Raw genomic sequence first — 20,895 nt, 5'->3', positions numbered from 1 at the left:
GCCTCCTTTTCTCCAGGCTGAGCACCCCCAGCTGCTCCTCACCAGCCCCTGCCCCAGCCTCACTGCCCTTCTCTGGCCACGCTCCAGCCCCTCAATGTCCTTCTTGTAGTGAGGGGCCCAAAAATGAACACAGGATTCGAGGTGGGGCCTCACCAGTGCCGAGTACAGGGGGACAATCCCTTCCCTAGGCCTGCTGGCCACACTATTCCTGGTACAAGCCAGGATGCTGTTGGCCTTCTCGGCTACCTGGGCACACTGCTGGTGCATATTCAGCCGGCTGTTGACCAACACCCCCAGGTCCTTTTCTGCCAGGCAGCTTCCCCAAGCCTGCAGCGTTGCATGGGGTTGTTGGGACTCAAATGTAGGACCCGGCCCTGAGCCTTGTTGAACCTCACACAGTTGGCCTCGGCCCATCGATCCAGCCTGTCCAGGTCCCTCTGTAGGGCCTTCCTGCCCTCCAGCAGATCAACACTCCCACCCAACTTGGTGTCGTCTGCAAACTTACTGAGGGTGCACTCGATCCCCTCGTCCAGATCATTGATAAAGCTATTAAACAGAGCCGGCCCCAGTACTGAGCCCTGGAGAACACCCGTTGTGACCGGCTGCCAACTGGGTTTAACTCCATTCACCACCACTCTTTGGGCCCGGCCACCCAGCCAGTTTTTTACCCAGCAAAGAGTACGCCCATCCAAGCCATGAGCAGCCAGTGTCTCCAGGAGAATGCTGTGGGAAATGGTGTCAAAGGCTTTACTAAAGTCTAGGTAGACAACATCCACAGCCTTTCAACGTGATAGGATTACACCAGCCACGGAGGAATACGGCTGACTATACTAAATACACATTTGTTGTTGGCCTGTCATCTTCACATAATTTAATTTGAATGAGTTCTGACAGAAATGGGGTAGCATTTGCAGTATCGCTTTGCTACTGGAACATGTAATATCTATAATCTTGCTACACCTTTATTGGGGAGATACGTATTTGGAAGAAAATCAGACCCATTCTATATTGACAAAGTGTTTTAAAGAAGCTGATTATCACAGGTAATTTGTCCAAAACTGTCTTTAGTTGGAAGTGTGTAGCCTTCACATTACACCAATGCTAATTAAATTAGACAAATAGAGCTCTGAGCGCAGTGTCTGATCCTCAGAGTCCTCACCTATGCTTATAAAGAAAAAAAGAAAAAGAAAACAAAACAAAACCCACTCTGTTGCATTTTTCACTTGTTCTCTCATTTTGAAACACCAATAACGTGGATAATGATGAACATGAACAGAGATGCCAGAAGTCTCTGTGTGTTTGTTCCACATGCGTATTTCTGCATTTGCCCTCACCTGTCCCCTATCACAGAAGTGTGACCACCCCATCTGTGCTATCTCCATCATTTCTGAAAATCCAGACCCTCCGCATGAATACTTATCACTCATGACATGATATCAGACATGATCTCATACCACTAAAATGCCAAGGCAAAAAGAGGTCATGTAAGTTTTACTTTTTTAAAACACAGATAAGGAAGCGGTGGGGGAAGCAATTGAGCACTTCTTGATTTGAAACAGCGTCAGGGTACTTCTAACAGGCTTCTGTTGAGCCTATTTAAGAATAAAACTAGCCCAACTATGACTTTGGGTAGTGTGTCCACATATTGTTCCAGCACTTAAGAGAAGTCCCAGCCCTGGGAGGTGTTGCTGGGGTTTTTATTTGTTTTAAACAACGTGGTATCTAACCTAAACCTTTCCTGTTGGATATAGATCAGCTTATTACTTGTGGTGCTCCCCCAGGGAGTGAACACGAAGAATGGCTCACTGTTCTCTCTAGCTGCCTGCCCTACTTTACTTTCCATCTTTCAAGGCTAAGCAAACCCAACCTCTCCCCATCAGCCTGTTTTTATAAAATTCAAACAATCAGGGTCATTTAACCAGGGCCACTCTGTCCCTGTGTTCAAAATACGATACCCACCCTATAGAGCTTAGGGTAATTACCTCCTGAAGCCTGTAACTTCACTGTATTCCAGAACATATTTGCCTCTTACGTAATAGTGTAAAACTCTCACCTTGTGACTTTTTTTTTTCCTTGTTATTTTTAAAACCTGGATCTCTGCTCTGAACACTTGCAGTAGCACAATAACGGTATTGCTGTGAGGGGTGGAAATGCACAGGTGGTGACAGTGACTTCTTAAGGAGCTCTGCAACCAAATGCTACACCACAACCCAAGCTGGATTTCTCACAAGTCAGCCTGACTCAGTTTGAACCTACGTACAGCCCACTCTGAGCATCTACTGGCAAGCAGAGTCCTCACTTTCAGAGGAAAGATGCCAAGAAAATTGTTCATGCCAACAAAAAACACACTGTAGAAAAGCAAATTAAAACCTGGCACTGTGTGAAGAAAAGTCTATCGGACTCTGGTTTTTGGCTCTCTTGAGACTCTCAATGGCTATTCAGCCCCTCTAACTGTAGTAAAAACCATGATCTATTGTATTTTCTATTTTATTTCCATTGTCTAGCCACCAATACACTTTCAGTAGGTCACCCATAGATAATGAAAAAACAAGACGCCTGCAACATATCTGAGGCAAAAACTTTGCTTAAGAGACGCGATTTTGTAAACGGACTCGTAAGAGGAAAAAACCCACCCACGGGCACAGCAGAAAGACGCCTTACTGACTAGGAAGCAGTCTCCCACTCGTACACGATAGCTTATAAATTCCACTGACGCTGGGGGGAGAGCGGAGACCGTAACTGTCCTTAAACCAGAGGGTTTCTCAGTTATATTTCGCTGATGGAGAAACAAGAAATAATGAATTGTGATTCTTGGGGGGGTGGGGAGAAGAAAAAAAGATGATGGAGAATATACTGTTGCAGAAATACCCCGTTTTCCTAGTGTTTCTTCTGGAGCAACTTAAAGACTCAAAGAGAAGCATTATGGGAAAACCAGCTGCTATTCTTTCAAACCCTAAGCCAGCAGGACTGCACTCCTGCCTGATGCCATTTACACAGAAAAGCCCAAGCCAGCACCACACCAACTCGCCTTTCCAGCTGCCCTTACAGATAGGCGCTTGTTCTGGTCTGCTGTTAAAATACATCCTTTTCTCTCAGGGCAATGAGAGGAAAATGGGATGGACCACAACGATCAGCCCTAGTCACCTCCTGGAAATGGGCAAAGAAACTGCACAATATAAAAGTGACTCTAAATGCTAGAGAGATTGTGAATCTGTAAGACGCGCAACTGCCACATTCACCTATAAGCATGATGACAACTGAATTTAAAAAGTTACCAGATAAACAACCTGGGAATAGGGAAAATCTGAGGCCCCCAAAGCATTCATAGGATTTCAAAAATCCCATAACTATGGGCACAGAGCTTTGGGAGAGAAAAAAAGTAAAAAAAATAAAGATAACTTGCCTGTCTGCTGCAGCCTCAGTCCCCCTCCAGCACAGAGATACCAAGAACAGCCCAGAGACCAGCCTGCTAACATTCAGTCCTCACCAGGCCTTTCTGCTTAAGGAACAGATCCTCCTCAGCTGATCACCAGTTGTTTTAATTACTCCAATTAATTCTGCCTCTGGGTGTCTGACCACCACAGCTGCTGCTACTCAAGCTCCTGTGCCCCACCACCTTTCCTTGCAACACCTCCTTGCTTTTCTCTGTTACACACCACACAACAGCAACCTGCTCTGTGAGCCTGCCCAGGGCCTTCTGCACTGATCTGCCGTAGTTTTGGCAGCACGGTGCTGGGTGAATCATAAAACCGTTTAGGTTGGAAAAGACCCCTGATATCAAGTCCAACCGTTAACCTAGCACTGCCAAATCCACCACTAAACCATGTCCCTAAGCACCACATCTACCCGTCTTTTAAATACCTCCAAGGATGGGGACTCCACCACTTCCCTGGGCAGCCTGTGCCAGTGCTTGACTACCCTTTTGGTGAAGTTTTTCCTAATATCCAGCCTAAATCTCCCCTGGTGCAACTTGAGGCCGTTTCCTCTCATCCTATCACTTGTTACTTGAGAGAAGAGACCGACCCCCAAATGAAGGGAGCAGCAGGTCCCGCACAGCTCTGCCAGGCTGCCTCGGCAGGCAGGGCTCAGGCTCAGGAGCCCGTGGGCTTTACCACAAAGAGCCCTGCAACAGGCCCGGAAAGCTGCCAAAGCTCAAATGACTACAACCAGCTCCTTCCTGGCTTTATTTTGGTGGACCTGCATTTTCGCAAGCATTTACTTTCATGGTCTTGCTTCTGTAATTCAGGGAGCCTGGAAAGGGATCTCAGTTTGCGCCGTTCGCTGAGCAAAATGGAGATTTTTCTCTGACCGTTCCCTCCCGGAGGGAGCAGGAGCCCAGCCGGTGCTCGGCAGCCTCCCCTGCGCAGGACCTGCTGCTCCCAGGGGCTGAGGCGTGAGGACTGCTCAGGTGTTTTCCACATGACTGCTTTTTTCCAGCTGCACCTTTCACACAGAATTAGCTCATTTTACCCCTTCTCGCGTGGGAGAGTGCATTCGCGTGAAATTTGGCGCTGTGAGCAAGTGGAATTGGCCTTTTCGAACACCAGGCTCTTTCCTCCTTACCTGGGAGGCGGCAGCAACGCGGGCTGGGCTTCACACGGACGGCAGCGAAGGGGACGGCGGAGCCCTCGGTCACCGGGCAGCAAGGCCGCGGCTGACACCTCTCCTCAGAGGGCTCAGGCCTTGCGCTTCTTCCACCCTCGCTCCTCCCGACGCCCCCCGGCCCCGCCGCGCTCCCCTCGGGCCGCCTCAGCGCAGGGGGCGGGCGCCGTTTTCCCGCCGCCGGGGCTGAGGTAGCGGCCGCGCCATGAACTGCAGCGAGCCCCGGCGGCTGCAGGCGCTGCTGGGCGCCCTGCTGCGGGAGCTGCGCCGCGGCGGCAACGCCAGCGCGGCCGCGGCCGGGGCCGGGGCCGGGGCCGACGCCTCGCTGTACATCCTGCTGATCATGATCTTCTACGGCTGCCTGGCCGGGGGGCTGATCCTGGCCTACACCCGCTCGCGGAAGCTGGAGTCCAAGCACGACCCCTACCACCTCTACATCGAGCGCGACTGGGGCCGCGGCGGCCCGGAGCAGCCGGCGGAGGAGGGCGGCCCCGCCGAGGGCCAGCGGCTGATGTGAGCCCGCCGTGCGGCAGGAGCGGCGCACGGCCGCGGCCCGGGCGGAGGAGGAGGAGGAGGAGGCGGCCCGGGGGGCTCGGCGGGGCGGCCCTGCCCGGCCCCGGGCGCCGTGAGGGGCTGCCGCTGGAGGCGGCGGGGGGACGAACGTGTTCGTGTGCAGCAGCTCCTACGCGCTCAAGGCTTTTCCTGCGGCGAGGGAAACTCCTCGGATTGATTTGTATTGCTTTTCTACAATAAACGCCTGCATTGCGTACGTACAGAGACCTCGCTCGTCAATCCTCTTTAGATCTTAGCTGCGCATCTTTAAAATCGGCTTGTATTCCACCTTGCTATCTGACCACAGTGCTGCTACTGCGGGCAGCGTCTCACATCATTAAAAGCAGCTCCGTTATTTCTGTATTATGCACCCTTCTGTCACGTCAGAGCGTCGATAGTTATGCCGGGTACAATGGATTGGAAGGGTCAGGTCTCATTCCGTTAAAGCAACGCTGGTTTAGTTTATGTGGGAGCATTTATCAGAACAAGAAGAGCTTAGAAACTGAAGTTGTTCCCATGAGGAAAGCAGCAGTACCTCAGCCTGCTACCGTGGCTTTGCCGATGCAGGGTAACTTTTAAAGCCATCGGTAACATCCTTCCACACACAGAGAACTGCAATTCCAAGAATATCGTTGTACAAGTTAAACCTTAAGATTAAAACAACATACCGCGTATGCTTTCTACAAACAAACCTAGGCAGGCAAAGGCTGTTTCAGATGCTCTAGCCGTGTTAATAGTCTGTAATTTCCTGGTTTGGGTTTGGGGTGGGTTTTTTTTCAGATAAAGATTAATGAACAGTTCCAAGAACAAGTACCTTCACTAGGAATGCTGCACTGCACAATACAAATTACTGTTTGGATTTTATCCAAACTACACTGCAGGAAAAAGAAGCTTTGACATTAACTCCAAAGGAGAGATTTTTATGTTACAGACTTAGATTTCCTATAGAACGCTGATGCATATTCTTTCCAACAGCAAAAGGGTCTTAAGTTCTTATATTTGGCAACTTCTGCATCTTGCTGTATCTACTATAACTTTGTGGGGAATCATTGCAAACCTGAAGTGATGAGTTTAAAAAAAAACAAACTCCTTGCGAGGACTGGCAGTTATCGCGTCAACTTTGTCACTGTAGAAAACTACTGCAATATCCACAGACCAAATTACAAAGTATCATTAGATATCAAACAGTATCTTCTGAATACCTACACATTTTAATAATTGAAAAGTATGGGGTGGGGAAAAAATTCACGCTCCAGAAACAATTTCAATGGGAGTACATGCAGTGGTACCATATACCAGCATTGTATCAGTAGGTGTACGTGGAATCTTTATCTCAGCAAAGAGAATGTAGTAGTCAGCATCGTGTGGAAAAAAGGATGTCAGAGAAAACAAACTGCCAACATTCTTAAAATCCCCTATCAAGAAGGTAGACAACGGTAAAAGTTCTAGTCAGCCACCTCCATCTGCAAGGATGCCGACAGCGTCTCTGGAAAACGCAAGTGCTAACTTCAACCTGGACTTTTTGAAGAGCCATATGCAATATATATACACACCTATATATACACACACATATATATATTTTAAGCTGCAGAAGCTGTTTAATGAACTTTCACACTGGAATAACTAAAACACTGTATCAGCCCCCCTAGGATTTCCTTCAGTACAATCAGAATTAAGCTGACCACAACCAAAGTGGTCAGCTTAATTCTGCAAGATTCCCTCTATAGGAAAGAGGGAATCATTATGCATATCCGATACCTTTTATTTAACCTGTCTCTGTGATTGATTAACTTTCTTTTTCTGCCTGACCGCTGCCCATCAGCAGGACTCTGGCCTCTAAGAGGCGTTACAAACTAACAGCTTGCTTAGGAAGTATTCGGGAACTACAGTGCTAACTAACAGCTACCACTGCAGGCAGCTGGGTTAGACAAGAAGAGGGGAAAACTGCAGTTTTCGGAGTATGAGAGATTTGCACACATCAAAGCTTCACCACACTGGACACTAAAATGTGTGCTTAACACGTTTCATTTCATATCAGCTGGTTACTAACTGCTTTCCACTGCTTCATCCTATAGACAAATCTGAAAGATGGTTGTGGCAGTCCCTCCGAGTCGGTGTCCAACAAATACCACTGATTATGTAGCTTCATAATCCAGCTGTTTGCTTCTCTTCCTCCCCCCCCCAAAATGCAAAGTATGTGCAACGTACTGTATTTGGGTCCTACCTAAAAAAAAAGGCCGCCCTTGTGAAAAAGTTCACCCTTCATTACACAGTTCACAAATAAGGAAAGCACAAGCCCTCCTGCCAAGTAACTAACAGAATGTCTAATTCTAATTATCTGCTGTTCTATCTGTACCTTTCAATACCTGAAAGAATCACAAGGTCTCGGTGAACTGTAGTCATTTGTGATTTACATCAGTCCATCTATTCTCATAGTTACAGTTCAACCAGATGTTTAAATAAGATAACACCATCATGCATTAACTGTAGCTTACACTGGAACAAGGTATACACCACATATGGAGATATGCTTGTATACGATATGCATCTACAAATACTTAAATATACAAATACATTTGGCTATATACGTGTGTTTATTCACTTCACACATTTCTAATCGTCATGGTGTCTCTAGTAGATAATTTTTCAGCATTCTGTATAGGGACGCTGCCCGGTTGCGTAGGGATGGGGTCAGGGAGGCCAAGGCGCAGCTGGAGCTGACCTTGGCAAGGGATGCAAAGAATAATAAGAAGGGCTCCTACAGGTGTGTCAGCCAGAAAAGGAAGGTCAAAGAAAGCGTTACCCCCCGATGAGCAAGACTGGCAAACTGGTAACAACGGAGGAGGGAAGGCTGAGGTACTCAAGAACATTTTTGCCTCAGTCTTCACTGGCAGCCTCTCTTCCCACGCCTCTCGAGTGGATGGACCGCAGGGCAGGGACTGGGGGAGCAAAGTCCCTCCCGCTGTAAGAAAAGATCAGGTCCGTGACCACCTGAGGAACCCGAACGTACATAAGTCTGTGGGACCTGATGAGACGCATCCCAGGGTCCTGAGGGAACCGGCTGATGTAGTTGCCAAGCCGCTGTCCATGATATTTGAAAAGTCATGGCAGTCAGGTGAAGTCCCTGGAGACCGGAAAAAGGCAAACATTGCACCCATAAGAAGGGTAGAAAGGAGGATCCTGGGAACCACCGACCTGTCAGCCTCGCCTCTGTGCCTGGGAAGATCATGGAACAGATCCTCCTAGAAGCTCTGCTAAGGCACATGGAGGACAGGGAGGCGATTCGAGACAGCCAGCACGGCTTCACCAGGGGCAAGTCCTGCCTGACCAACCGAGCGGCCTTCTATGGTGGAGTGACTGCATCAGGGGACAAGGGAAGAGCTACGGATGTCGTCTGTCTGGACTTCGGTAAGGCCTTTGCCACGGCCCGCCACAACATCCTGCTCTCTAAATTGGAGAGATATGGATTTGATGGGTGGACTGTTTGGTGGCTGGATGGTCGCATCCAGAGAGCGGAGGTCAACAGCTCAATGTCCAGAGGGAGATCAGAGACAAGTGGATCAGACCAAGCTGAGCGGTGCAGTTGACACGCCTGAGGGACGGGAGGCCATCCAGAGGGACCTAGACAAGCTCGAGAAGTGGGCCCGTGTGAACTTCATGAGGTTCAACAAGGCCAAGTGCAAGGTCCTGCACCTGGGTCGGGGCAACCCCCCGTATCCATACAGGCCCAGAAAGCCAACCGTTCGCTTTAATAAGTCCAATACATTGCGTACTGGTTGGAAACCTTAAAAAAACATGAAGCTGCAAATCCACCGGGACTGAACTGAAATAGATTGTAAGAAGACAAAAATTAGCCACTGAAATTCAACACTTTTTTCCATGAACAGTATATTCTAAGGCACCTGTATTACTGGTGCAGGGCAAAACAGCCATTTAGTCTCCATGGTCCATTCAATCACTGGACACAAAAGATAACAAGACAGATTTATTTATATTATTAAACCCAACCTTCTGAAGGAATAAGCTCAGCTATCAATGACCTACTTTTCTCAGTTAGGATCAGAAAAGAAAAGCCTGTTTAGAAAGACGTAACTATTCTTTTCTTCAGCCCAGGGGGAATATCGAAAGAGCAACTTCTAGATTCACTTTCAACATACATGCAAAAACGTCTTCTGTTTTGGCCCTAACTGTGATTTATTTTTCCCAGCGCTCCTAAACCTTTACACTGCATCAGCCGTCAGAGCCTTGCTCAGGATAATTACAAAAAGTGACTGCTTGCAAAGCCTCACTGAAATCTACACCTTCAAACACAGCATGAACTTTACCATATATTTGGCATTAATGGTTTCTAGAACAATGTCTGTTTCCACGCAAACATTGACCTTGCATTAGCATCCTCATCTTTTCACTGCCAGCAACTAAAAACTATCTACACTGTGTAAGTGTTCAGTAGTAATCTGACGGTTTAAACAGCAAAATAAAGTGAATAAATCACCAGAGTTATCACATGAACCGTTCCTTATTTGAGTGTTTCATTTCTTCTTAGCAGAGAAACAGCAGAGGCATAACAATATGTTCTCAGTGAAAATATTTGCAATCCAAGGATCTGGTACAAGTTTTGTTTGACTCCATCCAGGTATTTGTTGGACGGCAGTCTAAACTTCAGTACATTTTAGAGGGAAACATCAATTTCAGGTTGTTCCTCTAGCCAGTTCAACACCATTTACTGCTTGACAGTGCTCTTGCTGAGGCATTCGCTATAGGGTTATTATTCCAGTCAGTTTTTTACCGCAGCACTGACAAAGGGAGAGCTCACAGCCAGCCTGTTCTGCAGCGCCCCAGCACCGTGCTGCAACAACCAGAACACGTAACTCATACCCAGAACACAAGCAGTAAAGATAAGGAAGCCAAAAATTATTTCTTGCACTTTTAACATCATAAGAACAAAATATGAAAACTTATAATAATAATAAAAAAGCAGAACATCACGTAAGTTTGGGGTTTTTTTTAATTAATCTTACAAGAAGTCTTAAACAATTTAAAAAACTTACAAAATATATTCAAGTGTGAAAAGTTACTTTACTGATAAAACAGCATTTCTTTATAATGTGCTTTTCTCCCACCAGGATAAGGAAGCGTACGCGTATCAAACCCATCAGAACAAATCATTCATACCACCCGAACAAATCACTTCTCTCCATTCTAAGAAACAGCACAGGTATTTTAAGTCAATCAAACTGTAGTATGGCAAAAGAACAAAGCAACATAAAAACAAAGGACTGATAAAGACAGTACAGGGAACATACACCAAGGAGAAGACCTAGCAAGTCTTCAGTAGCCACAATTTAGCATGTGGAAGTGCTTCGCTCTTCAGCTGGCCTTGTTTCACTGACCAGTTGTACATGAGTAACTTGGTATCAAACAGCAAAAAAAGGTAGTATTCACTCCTGTTTACAGTTTAGAGCATACACATGTTCACTTTATAGGTGCCCGTTGTAAATTTCGGATATTACAGCTGAGTCAGCAATGGGGAATGCTAAACCAGCTGGACGGTTTTGTACTGAACAGAATAAAAAGCATTTGTATATTCTCTTCTGCTAATTTCGGCAGAGAAGTTTTAACAAGCAGCACAGAGCTGCAGCATCCCTAACTTCTCCAGCTAGTATGGAAGAGATTTTGTTTGTGCCATTAATTACTCAGTTGTAAAATCATTGATTTAATCTAACAGCTACATTATCACTTAGTATGCTCCATAAAAATAGTTTGTAAAACAGCATTTTCAGTTATAAAGAGCAACAGCTAATCATGGTAGTACTGAATCACCCGAAGTGATCCTCAGCGAAGATGATGGAAATAGGCAGTACGTAACTGGCACTCCTCCCTAGGCTGAAGCAATTATGTTCTAATAAATTCCTCTCCAAAAACCCCTGTATGCACACCAAGTCCAGTTCCAACTACACGTCTTACTAAGTAAGAGTTTAAGCTGGGTTTGTCCAGCTAAGCCAGTTAGTAAGCTTCCTAAGTAATGTTCCAGGTAGTGGTGGCTTTTTTTGTTTGGTTGGTTTTTTTTTTTAATATTAATTGCAGAAATCAGATTTAAAAGCAGCCTGCATTTGAATAGCACGAAAATAGTTGACAAGAGTAACATTTGACTGAAACATTGCCTCATATATTCTAAATCTCCCAATCTGCCTAGAAAAAGCTTAAAAACTACTATACACATTAAAACTTGAATAAAAATATCCAGTAAGTATTGATTCGCAGGACAAGCTTATCAGGTACAGATGTAAATGTGTGTCCTGGTGACTGCCTTTGAAGTTCAACAAGCAAATGCTACGGTAGCACCCATCGCTACATTTCAAAAGTCAAACCCTGTTCTGCATATGCAAAGCAGATCTGTAACACGACTTATACCAACAGCAAATTAAAAAAAAAAATGAAAAGCACACCACACCGGTGTCACAGTTCAGCAATGCTGTATCAGTAACAGGCAAACTTAGGGTTTTCTTTTCAAACTTGTAGAAATGAGATTATACAAATATATGCACCTCGCATATTCTGGTAAGAACAAACAGTAATTAAATAGAGGGATCCTTTCTTACTACATACAGAAATAACAATGTCTTTACAGTATTTACAGTTTTCAAAAATTCTGGACTTCTTGCATTGTTTTGCAGGAATTCATATTCTTCAGGCTGAAAAATAGCGACACAATAGCTCAGAACATAAACAGCTTCTGAATAGAGACAGGTTACTAATTCTAACTTACTGATGTAAAGACTAGAGTGCCTTAAAAGGAAATAAAAACAACCCATTTCACCTAAACATCCCATTATTTATGGGATTATATTGCAAACTACAGATGTTTTAAGATGTTTTACACAAGTTAGATATTGCTCGTTTTCACAGTCTTCCCGATTTAAGTCATAAAAACAAGTGAGCTGCAGCTGTAACCGCTTTTGTATTCAGGGTGTTGCTGTCACTGAAACATGTATTAAGATCATGTGTTTTTAGTTACAAGCAAGTGTACTCGCACATACATAGCTAAATTTTTATTTTTTTTACTCAGCTTAAAATAGAAATGAACCAGTTTGAAACAAATCTGATATTCAGATTTACTCTTAAGTTCCCAAGTTAAGATGCACAGTCTTAACCTGTAGTCTTGAAAACTATTTTAAAGCAGCTGAAAGCTTTAAACTGCAAATTTAAAGCAAGACACACAAAAAACCCGCCAGAATCAATAATTAAAGGGAATATTTAAAAGGAACATGAAAACTACGGTAAAAATCTGCACAAGAGGAAGATGGTATTTATGTTCAGAGCTGTTCTTCTAAGTTGAAAATAACCAAAGCACCTGTTCTGAATAACAGTACTGAAGAGGAACATTGAAGGCTTCACAGTAATACACACTTTCAGTGCCACTTTTTTACTACAGTGTTTCCTGCACAGACAGTTGGGATTCAAAACTTGCAGACTGAATATGGGAAAAATAGTCCAAACTTCATAGCAACAGAATTAACAGTTAAAGCAAACAGAAACGACGTAACTGACCTATTTCTTACACTATAAGACTTCAAAAGAAAAAGAATCAGTTTGAAGTCCTTCACATGCAGGTGACGAGTTGTTGGCATAGGAGCTCTGAATCATTCAGCACGCCCTACATAGGGATCAATGTAAATTAACTACAACCAAAGTCTGAGAAGCTTAAGCCAAAAGGAAACCTGATGAGATTATTTAGTTATCAGAGAAGGCAACACGAGCTTTCCAATGGATTATTTGACAGATTACACACTCAGGAGCTATATTTGCTACTTTCACAAACAGCAGAAATCACTGTCAATCCTTCCTAGCCTCTTACAACCAAGAGTAGGTAGCTTTGAGAATTCTATCTACATGCCACAAGCATCTTCTTCAAAAGAGGGAAGATGCTACTGTAAAAACAGATCTTTTCAAGTTGAAAAAATTACACTTTTGGTCAGAATTGTACATTAAGAGGATTTTGTGTTCAAATAGTAGAGTTCCAGCATTCAGAATTACATACAAGAAGTCTGGAAGTGGCAGCCTAGCTGCATGTAAGGCATTTTAGGAATGATTCCAACACAGCTCACTGCCTTCAGCATTTTATTAAGTTCAACTAACATGAGCAACCTCTCACATTTTAAGATTGTTTACTACTAAACCCATGGTCACTGGGATCAACCCCGAAACATCTGTAGACCTTCCATAATGACAGATGCAAGACGAAGAGGGAGCGTTTCCCACGCGTGGAGAACGGCTGTCTGTACAGCTAACTTCAACTTGTCGAATGAGAGAGGTCACTTCCCGTAGCCAGTCCTCACTAACTGCCCCAGTCCTGAAAGCGGAAACAGTCACTGGCGATCTTCCACACTGTGTTGGTAGGTGTGGCTTGTGCTGTCAGCAAGAAGTTCTGGTTGAAGTAGCGCTGCTTGTCGCCATCAAATTTTACTGTCCCACTTGTCACCACGAGGACTGTCGTCTGGCCTTGAGTAGCTTGCTCTTCGCAAGGAGAAAAAGTATAAAGAAAGCGACTCAAACAAAGACTAACAGGTGAAGAAGTAGGAAATGTACACAGAAGTTGCATTCGATTCTGGTTATACTGGTTATACACTAACAACTGGTCACACATTCATGAAAAGTACAGTTTTGTTGCATCGTTTCTATACAGACAATGGTGTATTTGCTCACCAACACTGCTCTTTAACGGCTTTTCTATTTTCATCTCATGTTGTTCACTTTAGAGCGCTATGACAAACACCTGAGTTTTTGCTTAGAATAAGCTCTCATTATTTGAGATATACATATATATATTTATATTTAGCAAATTCCATACACTTTTCCCCCACTATTAGAGATTACATCTTTTTCACAGCAAAGCAAGTGTGCTTGACGACAGGCTTTTTCCTCACTTATATTCCCAAAATATCCATTAGAAGTAATTTATTAACTTCTCAATTATGTAAGCCTTTCTTTAGCGGTTGTTAATCAGAAATCTAAAGAACTTAACATCTATTCTAGATGTAAAGAAATCAAAGTACATACAGGTCAGCGATTTGTTCCGCATTACACTGCGGGTCAGTACCAGAGGCTACAGTAGAGGTCTCTTGACTCTTAGACGTTGTGAAGGAAACCATAACCTGATAAGCCAGACTTCTTCCATACATGAAAATACATCACATCTGAATATGATCTTAACAGAAAAAGTCCTTAAAATATTTTCCCAGACATGAGACAAAGTGCGGAGCTGCTGCATCTCTTGATTTGTGCTTCATTTATGCACAGCTTGACATGTCAACCCTCCGTATTTTCTCTTGTTCCAAAAGAAATACTAAGCACTATTGCAATTGCAGTTCACTTTCAGCAGTCAGAAAAAGACTGAAATAAATACGTAAATCATAATAGAACCTTACCGTGAACAGGCTGGCAGTCCAACACGTTAACCTGGAATTCACTAGATGGCAACATTTCAAAAAACTTATTCAGTTCTTCTTGCCCGGACACTGCATTACCATTCCAAACTAACGTTGCTTTGTCCAAATAAAGTCTTGTTAAAGCCTGAGTGATTATGAAAATACATATTTAGGGAAAATGTGTAAACACATACAATGGACAACATACAAAACAATATTCTTTGAATACTTAATGTTGTGAATTATTGATTTCTTCTGTTACTTCGATAAAAGAAATGCCCTCCTGAAATACTAGCTCCTTTTAACAATGAGTGCTCCTGACCAAGAATTAAAACTAACTGAAACATGTTCTGCTTTATAAGTTGCATAGTGACTCATATGCCTCCAAACTTAAATACTGATGAGTTTCCTTTAACAAAGCTATTGATAGAACTGCACTAGTTGCTAACAAGAGGGTAGTGCTACCTTTCCAGAATAAGTTTATTGCTGATTTTTTTTGGGGGGGTGTGTGTGCACGCAACACACATTATGTCAGGAAACTGTAACTTCAGGTTATTAAAAAAAAAGTGACCAAGACCAGGAAGAGTGGAAACTTAAAGAGGACAGTTATCTGCAGCAGCAGACCAGAATTTCCCAAACGTTTCACACGCTGCAACAGTTGAGGGACTGCCTAACTCTCCTTCAAGCTGCTGAGACATCTCTGCCTAACCTACTTATGTGCAAAGTGACTATGAAGTTACATGCAACTGCTGGTATTTTCACATAATCTAAAAGTTATTAAATTACAGTTACAATACATTTAAAATTCCGAAGAATTGTCTCCACAGCTCTCTTTTGGTGCAAATATCTGTTACGTGATACCACGTCAATGTGGTCCATCAAGACTTTCAAAGCCAGATAGAGCTGTTTCCACTTTATCCTCAGGCACTCCTGAAGACTCGCAGAAACAGAAGTGACAACTGCTAATAAAAGAAGTTTGGGAAAAAATAAGCTAAATCCTAACCTCAGAGACAAATAAAGCAAGTTTTATCTGCCTGTATTGACCAAATCCTGTACCTGTAAAACATAGTTGGACACGAACTGAACTATTATCATGAAGAAGTCTAAGGCACTTTCTAAAAGGGCCCCTTGCACAACAATGCTGCACAGTAACATGAAGAATCCTCTCCAGGGCAGTCTAAGAGGACCAGAGTCTCAACCTGGCCAATACAATACGTGGTAACCAACTTTCAGGTGCTTTCAAGTGTAACGCTAGTTAGAAAAGCAAGCAAAAAATGCACAAGACGGTTCTAACGATTATCAAAATATCTACATACCCTTCTTCTTTTATCCATTGTCTCATAATAAATGTTGACAAATTCATCTGCAGCTCTACAAGCTTGATCCACATAAGTTTTGAAATCCTGGAGAGAAGAAATCATACCAAATTACTTAAGTTAGGCAATTTTATGCAACCCAGTCATCTACACAATTTCTCCAGCAAGTCACTTTGGTTGGTCTTTTCCATCCTCACTGAAAGATGATGTCAAATGATGTTGAAATTGATTCCAAACTCCTTTCCTACTTGCAGGAGGTACCAGCTTTTAGCAAGGTGACAGTTTTAGGACTCGTTTTGAATGTGGATATATTTATCGTATTGACATTGTAAATATTTACATTGAAAAATGGGCTACAGCTGGCTGCAAGTGGTGTGAACATGCAAGTATTCAGTGAAAATATTTGTTGCTGTGATGGCTGTTCTGAAATAAAGTTAAGGAACAAGACTTATTGAATGTATTTCTGAAAATTAGCAAGACCCCATCACACTGCTGCCACAGTCTCATGTTTTAAAACACCTTTATAGACACATATATAAAAAATGTAATAACATATAATTGGATATATAGATATAAAAATGAGAGGGAGAGAGAGAACATGCACATACGCTGGATGTATTCCAGTATCAATCACCCCAGTGCTATATCCACAGGTAAAAACCAATCACTTCTCCTCATATCTCCTTATTTTCCTTAGTTCTCTCTACTTTTATTCATCCAAAGGTAACAGCCTTTGTTGTCACGTCACTGCTCTGCGAGCTCATTTGGTTATTTGTTCAGTTTGTTTAGCTGTTTGGCCCTTGATCTCTTACAGACCCTGACCTGTGACATCCTGGGAGGCAGTGGTTCTGAATTTCCTGTCCATACATCTACAAAACTGCATTTGGTTCTGTTATAATATTTTGTTTAAAATATTATCATTTATCATTACTCTATTTCAGCGCTATATTATCAATATTTGCAACTCAATCAGTACTTCACAATTTAACTACCTACATTTTCTCCGCAGTCTTGAATGAACATACACCAGAACTACCATGAATTCCTCCAGTATTACCACAAGAAACACTTCTATTCAGAGAAACCTCCATACTGCAAAATACTTATCAACCTACGAAATAACCCCTGCTTACTCCACAAAACCAAAGACTCCCATGTTACTGCATATTATTCTTTTCATCTCCCTCTGTAAGGACACAAACCTGCTCCTCATCTTCCTGTCTTCTCCAGCAATTTCTGAACTCACAGGCCAATTCCAAACAAATATAACGAAGTCGTCTTAAAGATGCTGTGTTCCAGCAGTGCCAAGAGAAACTCTTTGGCACCAGGAGAGACAGAGTATCAGGCCTCCTACTAAGGGAACAGTGATTATAACTCAGCCTGTTGTGTTATTGAGAGTAGATGGCTGTTACCTCTCCATCAGCACACACTTGCACACATAGCTTTCTAACCAGCAGCCAAGCGTATTGCCATTTAGCTGCCAAACACACAGAATGGGTGTGAGGGAAAGCACTAGAGAAACACCAGGAGACTGGAATGAGCTGTTAGGGCACCTGCAATATAAGTCAAATAGAAAATAAGCTTTGTTAGTTTTGATACTCCAGATAAGTTCTTTATAACCATAGCCCGGAATATGTTTTTAAATTCTGAGAACAATTTAGGTTGGAAGAAACTTCTGGAGGTCATCTGGTCCAAATCCCTGCTCAAAGCAGAGCCACCTTCAAAGCTTGATCTAACGTAAAAGTTAGATCTGACTGCTCAGGGTCCTATCTCCAGTCATGTTTTAAACATCTCTGAGGATGGAGATGTCACAGTTTCTTCGGGCTCCTGTTCCAATGTCTAACCACCTCACTCAGGAATCTTTCTTCCTAGTATTTAACAGGAAAGCCATAATTAAAAAAAACAACCAACTAAAAAAAACCCCTTGGAGACTCTGACGACAATTCCAAGAAGTGAGCCTCTGCAGACGGTCTCTGTAAAACGCGGTGGTTCATCACACAAACCACTGTCCGGCCTCAGGCCTCCGTCCGAGGATGCTGCGGACGCTGGAAGCGAAGGCGGATCGGCCGAGGGGCAGGAACCGCCGGAGAGACACAGAAACCAGCTCTGCCCGGGGCAGCCGTGGGCTGAGGGGCCAGCGGGAAGGAGCCATGCACACACCCCCGCACTGAGGCGCTTCCCTCCCTCCCTGCTCCCATCCCTCACCGGAGCCGGGACACGTCCCGGCGGCCCTCCCCGCCGTTTCAGGCCCCTCCTCTGACAGGCAGCAGCCTCAGAGCCGCGGCCCCCACCGAAGCTCCCGCCGACCCACCCCGCCGCCTTCGCGGACTCACCACAGAGGCGGCCATGGCGAGGCGAGGCGCGCCGGCAGCCGGGCGGGCGGCGGGAGGGCGCCGGATGTGCGCCGCGCTCGGGTCCGCCGCTTCCGGCCGCACGGTCGCCCCGCGGAAAGCCTTCCGCCGCGGCAGGGGGCCCCGGCGGGCGGGTACCGGCGGGGGGAGCCCGCCTCGGGGAGCGCTTCGCGTCGGTTCAAGGCCGCGAGCAAAAGCGTTTTGGCGGCTGGAGCTTACTGGCTGAGAACGAGCAGCGCTTGGGCAAGGAAAGAGAAACCAAAGCTGTGGTTTTATGCTGTTTGTGGAGCGGAGGTGGGCAATCGGGCCGGTCAGCGCCCACCCGTCCGTGGGACAGCCGTAGAGTCACGGAATCGTCGAGTCCTTTAGGTGGGAAAAGACCTGTAAGATCATCAAGTCCAACTGTTAACTTGCCAAGCCCACCGCTAACCCGTGTCCCTAAGCACCACATCTCCCCGCCTTTTAAATCCCTCCAGGGATGGGGGCTCGGCCCTGGGCGGCCCTGGGCAGCCCTGGGCGCCTGACAGCCCCTTCAGTGAAGAAATCTTTCCTAATACCCAACCCAAACCGCCCCTGGCGCAGCTTGAGGCCAGTCGGGCGGAGGTGGCCCTGTTCGTGTCCGTCTGTCTGGAAGCCGTCTGCCGAGAAGGACAGGAGAACGGCGCTGCTGCTGGAACAGCGGTTGGGTGGTGGCTGCCACGGTCTGACAGGAGCTCAAGCGCAGAACAGCCCGCAGCACAACAGGGCTTAAATGGCTCTACTGTGGCATTCAGTTATAATTAATGCGGCGATCTTCTTCCTACTTTTGTAACAGTAATATTAGTGTTGGGAAGCAGCATTGACCTTGTCCAGGGAGAAGTACATGGGCATCAGATGGCCTCTCTGCCGTGCCTTCCAGCTGTATGAAATAATTAATCACCATTTTTATGAATAAAACCCCACGAGTCTGGGTACTTCAGCATCTCCCAGAGTTGTGAAAATGTTCAAGAAGTCTTACGTGCTTTGCCATAAGTGGTTAATGGTATTTAAGAGATCTATATGTTAATTTGTGAATGCAAGCGAGGATAAAGATGCCTTACGTACCCTGCCCAATAACCGGAGTGGAAAATCACACACATTAGTTGCTCCCTTGATAGCACAAGTGCAACTTGCTGTCACAGAGAACATGGTTGTAGGTACCATACACTGCGTCTGGAAGACCGTGGATGTAACAATAGGTCAGTGCATAAGCACTATGCCCCTGATTTTACATACATTTTAGATCTCTCTGTGCCTTTCCTACATGCACCTTTTCTCCTCCTGGTTGCTGTCTCTCAGGGCAGAGACTTGCCGAGGTCTGCAGCTGCAGTGCCGGCAGGGCAGGACGCACCCAGGCCCGCGCTCCCACCGCGGGGAGGGAGCCGGGCAAGTGCATGAAGGAAACTTGCGCCGTTTTCCTGGAACGAGCTGAGTCGTAAGGCTGGCTAGTTAAATCTTCATCATGCGGTGAATAATAGGAAAAGACCTGAGGAGACGCAAGAGGTCTGCAATTAGTCACTAAAGATGATGTGGAGCTGACTGGGAAGAAATCATACGCTGAAGGTGATAAACACTCTGGGAATGGAAACGTGCACCTGTGACAGGGCTGCTGGGAGAGCAGCGAGTTTGAGTCCGGGCACCTGAGGCTGTGCCCTTTAGTATATTGGATCACGTCCAGCGGTGTCAGCTGTACACCAGTTTGTCATTGCTGTGTAGGAGTTGTATCACTATGAAACAGCATGTCCCGCTGAATTAACCACTGTCAACGAAGATTGCTTCATACAAAAGTTCAGACATCCTCCCCTTTGAAATCTCAAGTGTCACTACCTTACCGTATTATCTATTTGCCTCAAATTATAAAAGTACTTCACAAAACCTCTCTCATACAAAGAGGAGCGATCATCAATTTCTAACTAAAAAAGCAAGGCAGTGAAATTATATATGATTTGTTCAAGGTCACAAAGGGAGACAATTGCAGAACTGAAAGCTGCAATTTTAATCTTTTACTTTCATCAGATAAACATCTTTACTGCATTCTGAGATATATCAGTGTAAAATCAAAAAAGAATCACTCCTATCTGATATGTCCATTATCTACTTCATGTTTATTTTCATCATATTGATGACAATGATTCTAAAAAGGTAGTGCCGTGTTCCTTGTCTATAAATCGGATTTGTAGGAAATGACCACAGTAAATCCTAGTGGACCGATGGAATTGTATTTGTGTTATCACAGAGGCTATGAACAACCTGGACAAAAAACCCAGAAATAAGTATCTGTAAAAGCATTACCTCTTCATTTACTCACATGCATCTGTGAAACCTGGAAGAGTAACAGCCTTAGCACAAGCCTTGTTGCTGGCAGATTGTGCAAAGTTCTTTATATCTTCCAAACACATTAAAATAAGGATCTGAAGAAAAATTTTTTTGAACTCTCATTTATCAATGGCTGCTCCAACAAAAGAAGTAATGTAGAGAGAATCAATTCAGAAAGAGTAGAAAGTAGCTAATTAGTTCACAAGCCTTTTTTCTGTCAGGTCAGGATTTTTCTCTTGACACAGTGGGATCATTATAGTGTCTTTGGCAACAGTTAATCAGAAGGACGCTCCTCCAGCAGGATTCAGTGCA

The 20,895-nt window shown here is 44.6% G+C and overlaps 2 protein-coding genes across 4 annotated transcripts; one reads left to right on the top strand and one right to left on the bottom strand.

Annotated features, from left to right (window-relative positions):
* Positions 1–4,807: 4,807 nt before the first annotated feature.
* Positions 4,808–5,119, top strand: KCNE5 (potassium voltage-gated channel subfamily E regulatory subunit 5; the record flags this gene model as incomplete). The annotated part of the gene is made up of 1 exon (XM_082322911.1): positions 4,808–5,119. One exon carries the CDS (start codon positions 4,808–4,810, stop codon positions 5,117–5,119), a length of 312 nt encoding a protein of 103 aa, XP_082179037.1.
* A 7,074-nt stretch (positions 5,120–12,193) lies between these two features.
* On the bottom strand, positions 12,194–18,292 carry NXT2 (nuclear transport factor 2 like export factor 2; the record flags this gene model as incomplete). Of its 3 annotated transcripts, XM_082323547.1 has the most annotated exons (5): positions 12,194–13,671; positions 14,583–14,727; positions 15,899–15,985; positions 17,101–17,451; positions 18,232–18,288. In XM_082323547.1, the coding sequence occupies 3 exons, from the start codon at positions 15,914–15,916 to the stop codon at positions 13,493–13,495; spliced, it is 342 nt and encodes a 113-aa protein (XP_082179673.1). In that variant the 3' UTR covers positions 12,194–13,492. The 3 variants fall into 3 exon arrangements, with proteins under 3 accessions (XP_082179673.1, XP_082179672.1, XP_082179671.1); XM_082323546.1 differs by lacking the exon at positions 17,101–17,451 and having other exon boundaries at positions 18,232–18,292; XM_082323545.1 differs by lacking the exons at positions 17,101–17,451; positions 18,232–18,288 and having other exon boundaries at positions 15,899–16,003.
* Positions 18,293–20,895: the final 2,603 nt, after the last annotated feature.

Source organism: Platalea leucorodia (assembly GCF_965183815.1).
Source record: "Platalea leucorodia genome assembly, chromosome: 10".
Classification (NCBI taxonomy): Eukaryota; Metazoa; Chordata; class Aves; order Pelecaniformes; family Threskiornithidae; genus Platalea; species Platalea leucorodia.
Note: the sequence above shows the minus strand (reverse complement) of the source record. Positions and strands in the feature narration are given on the sequence as shown.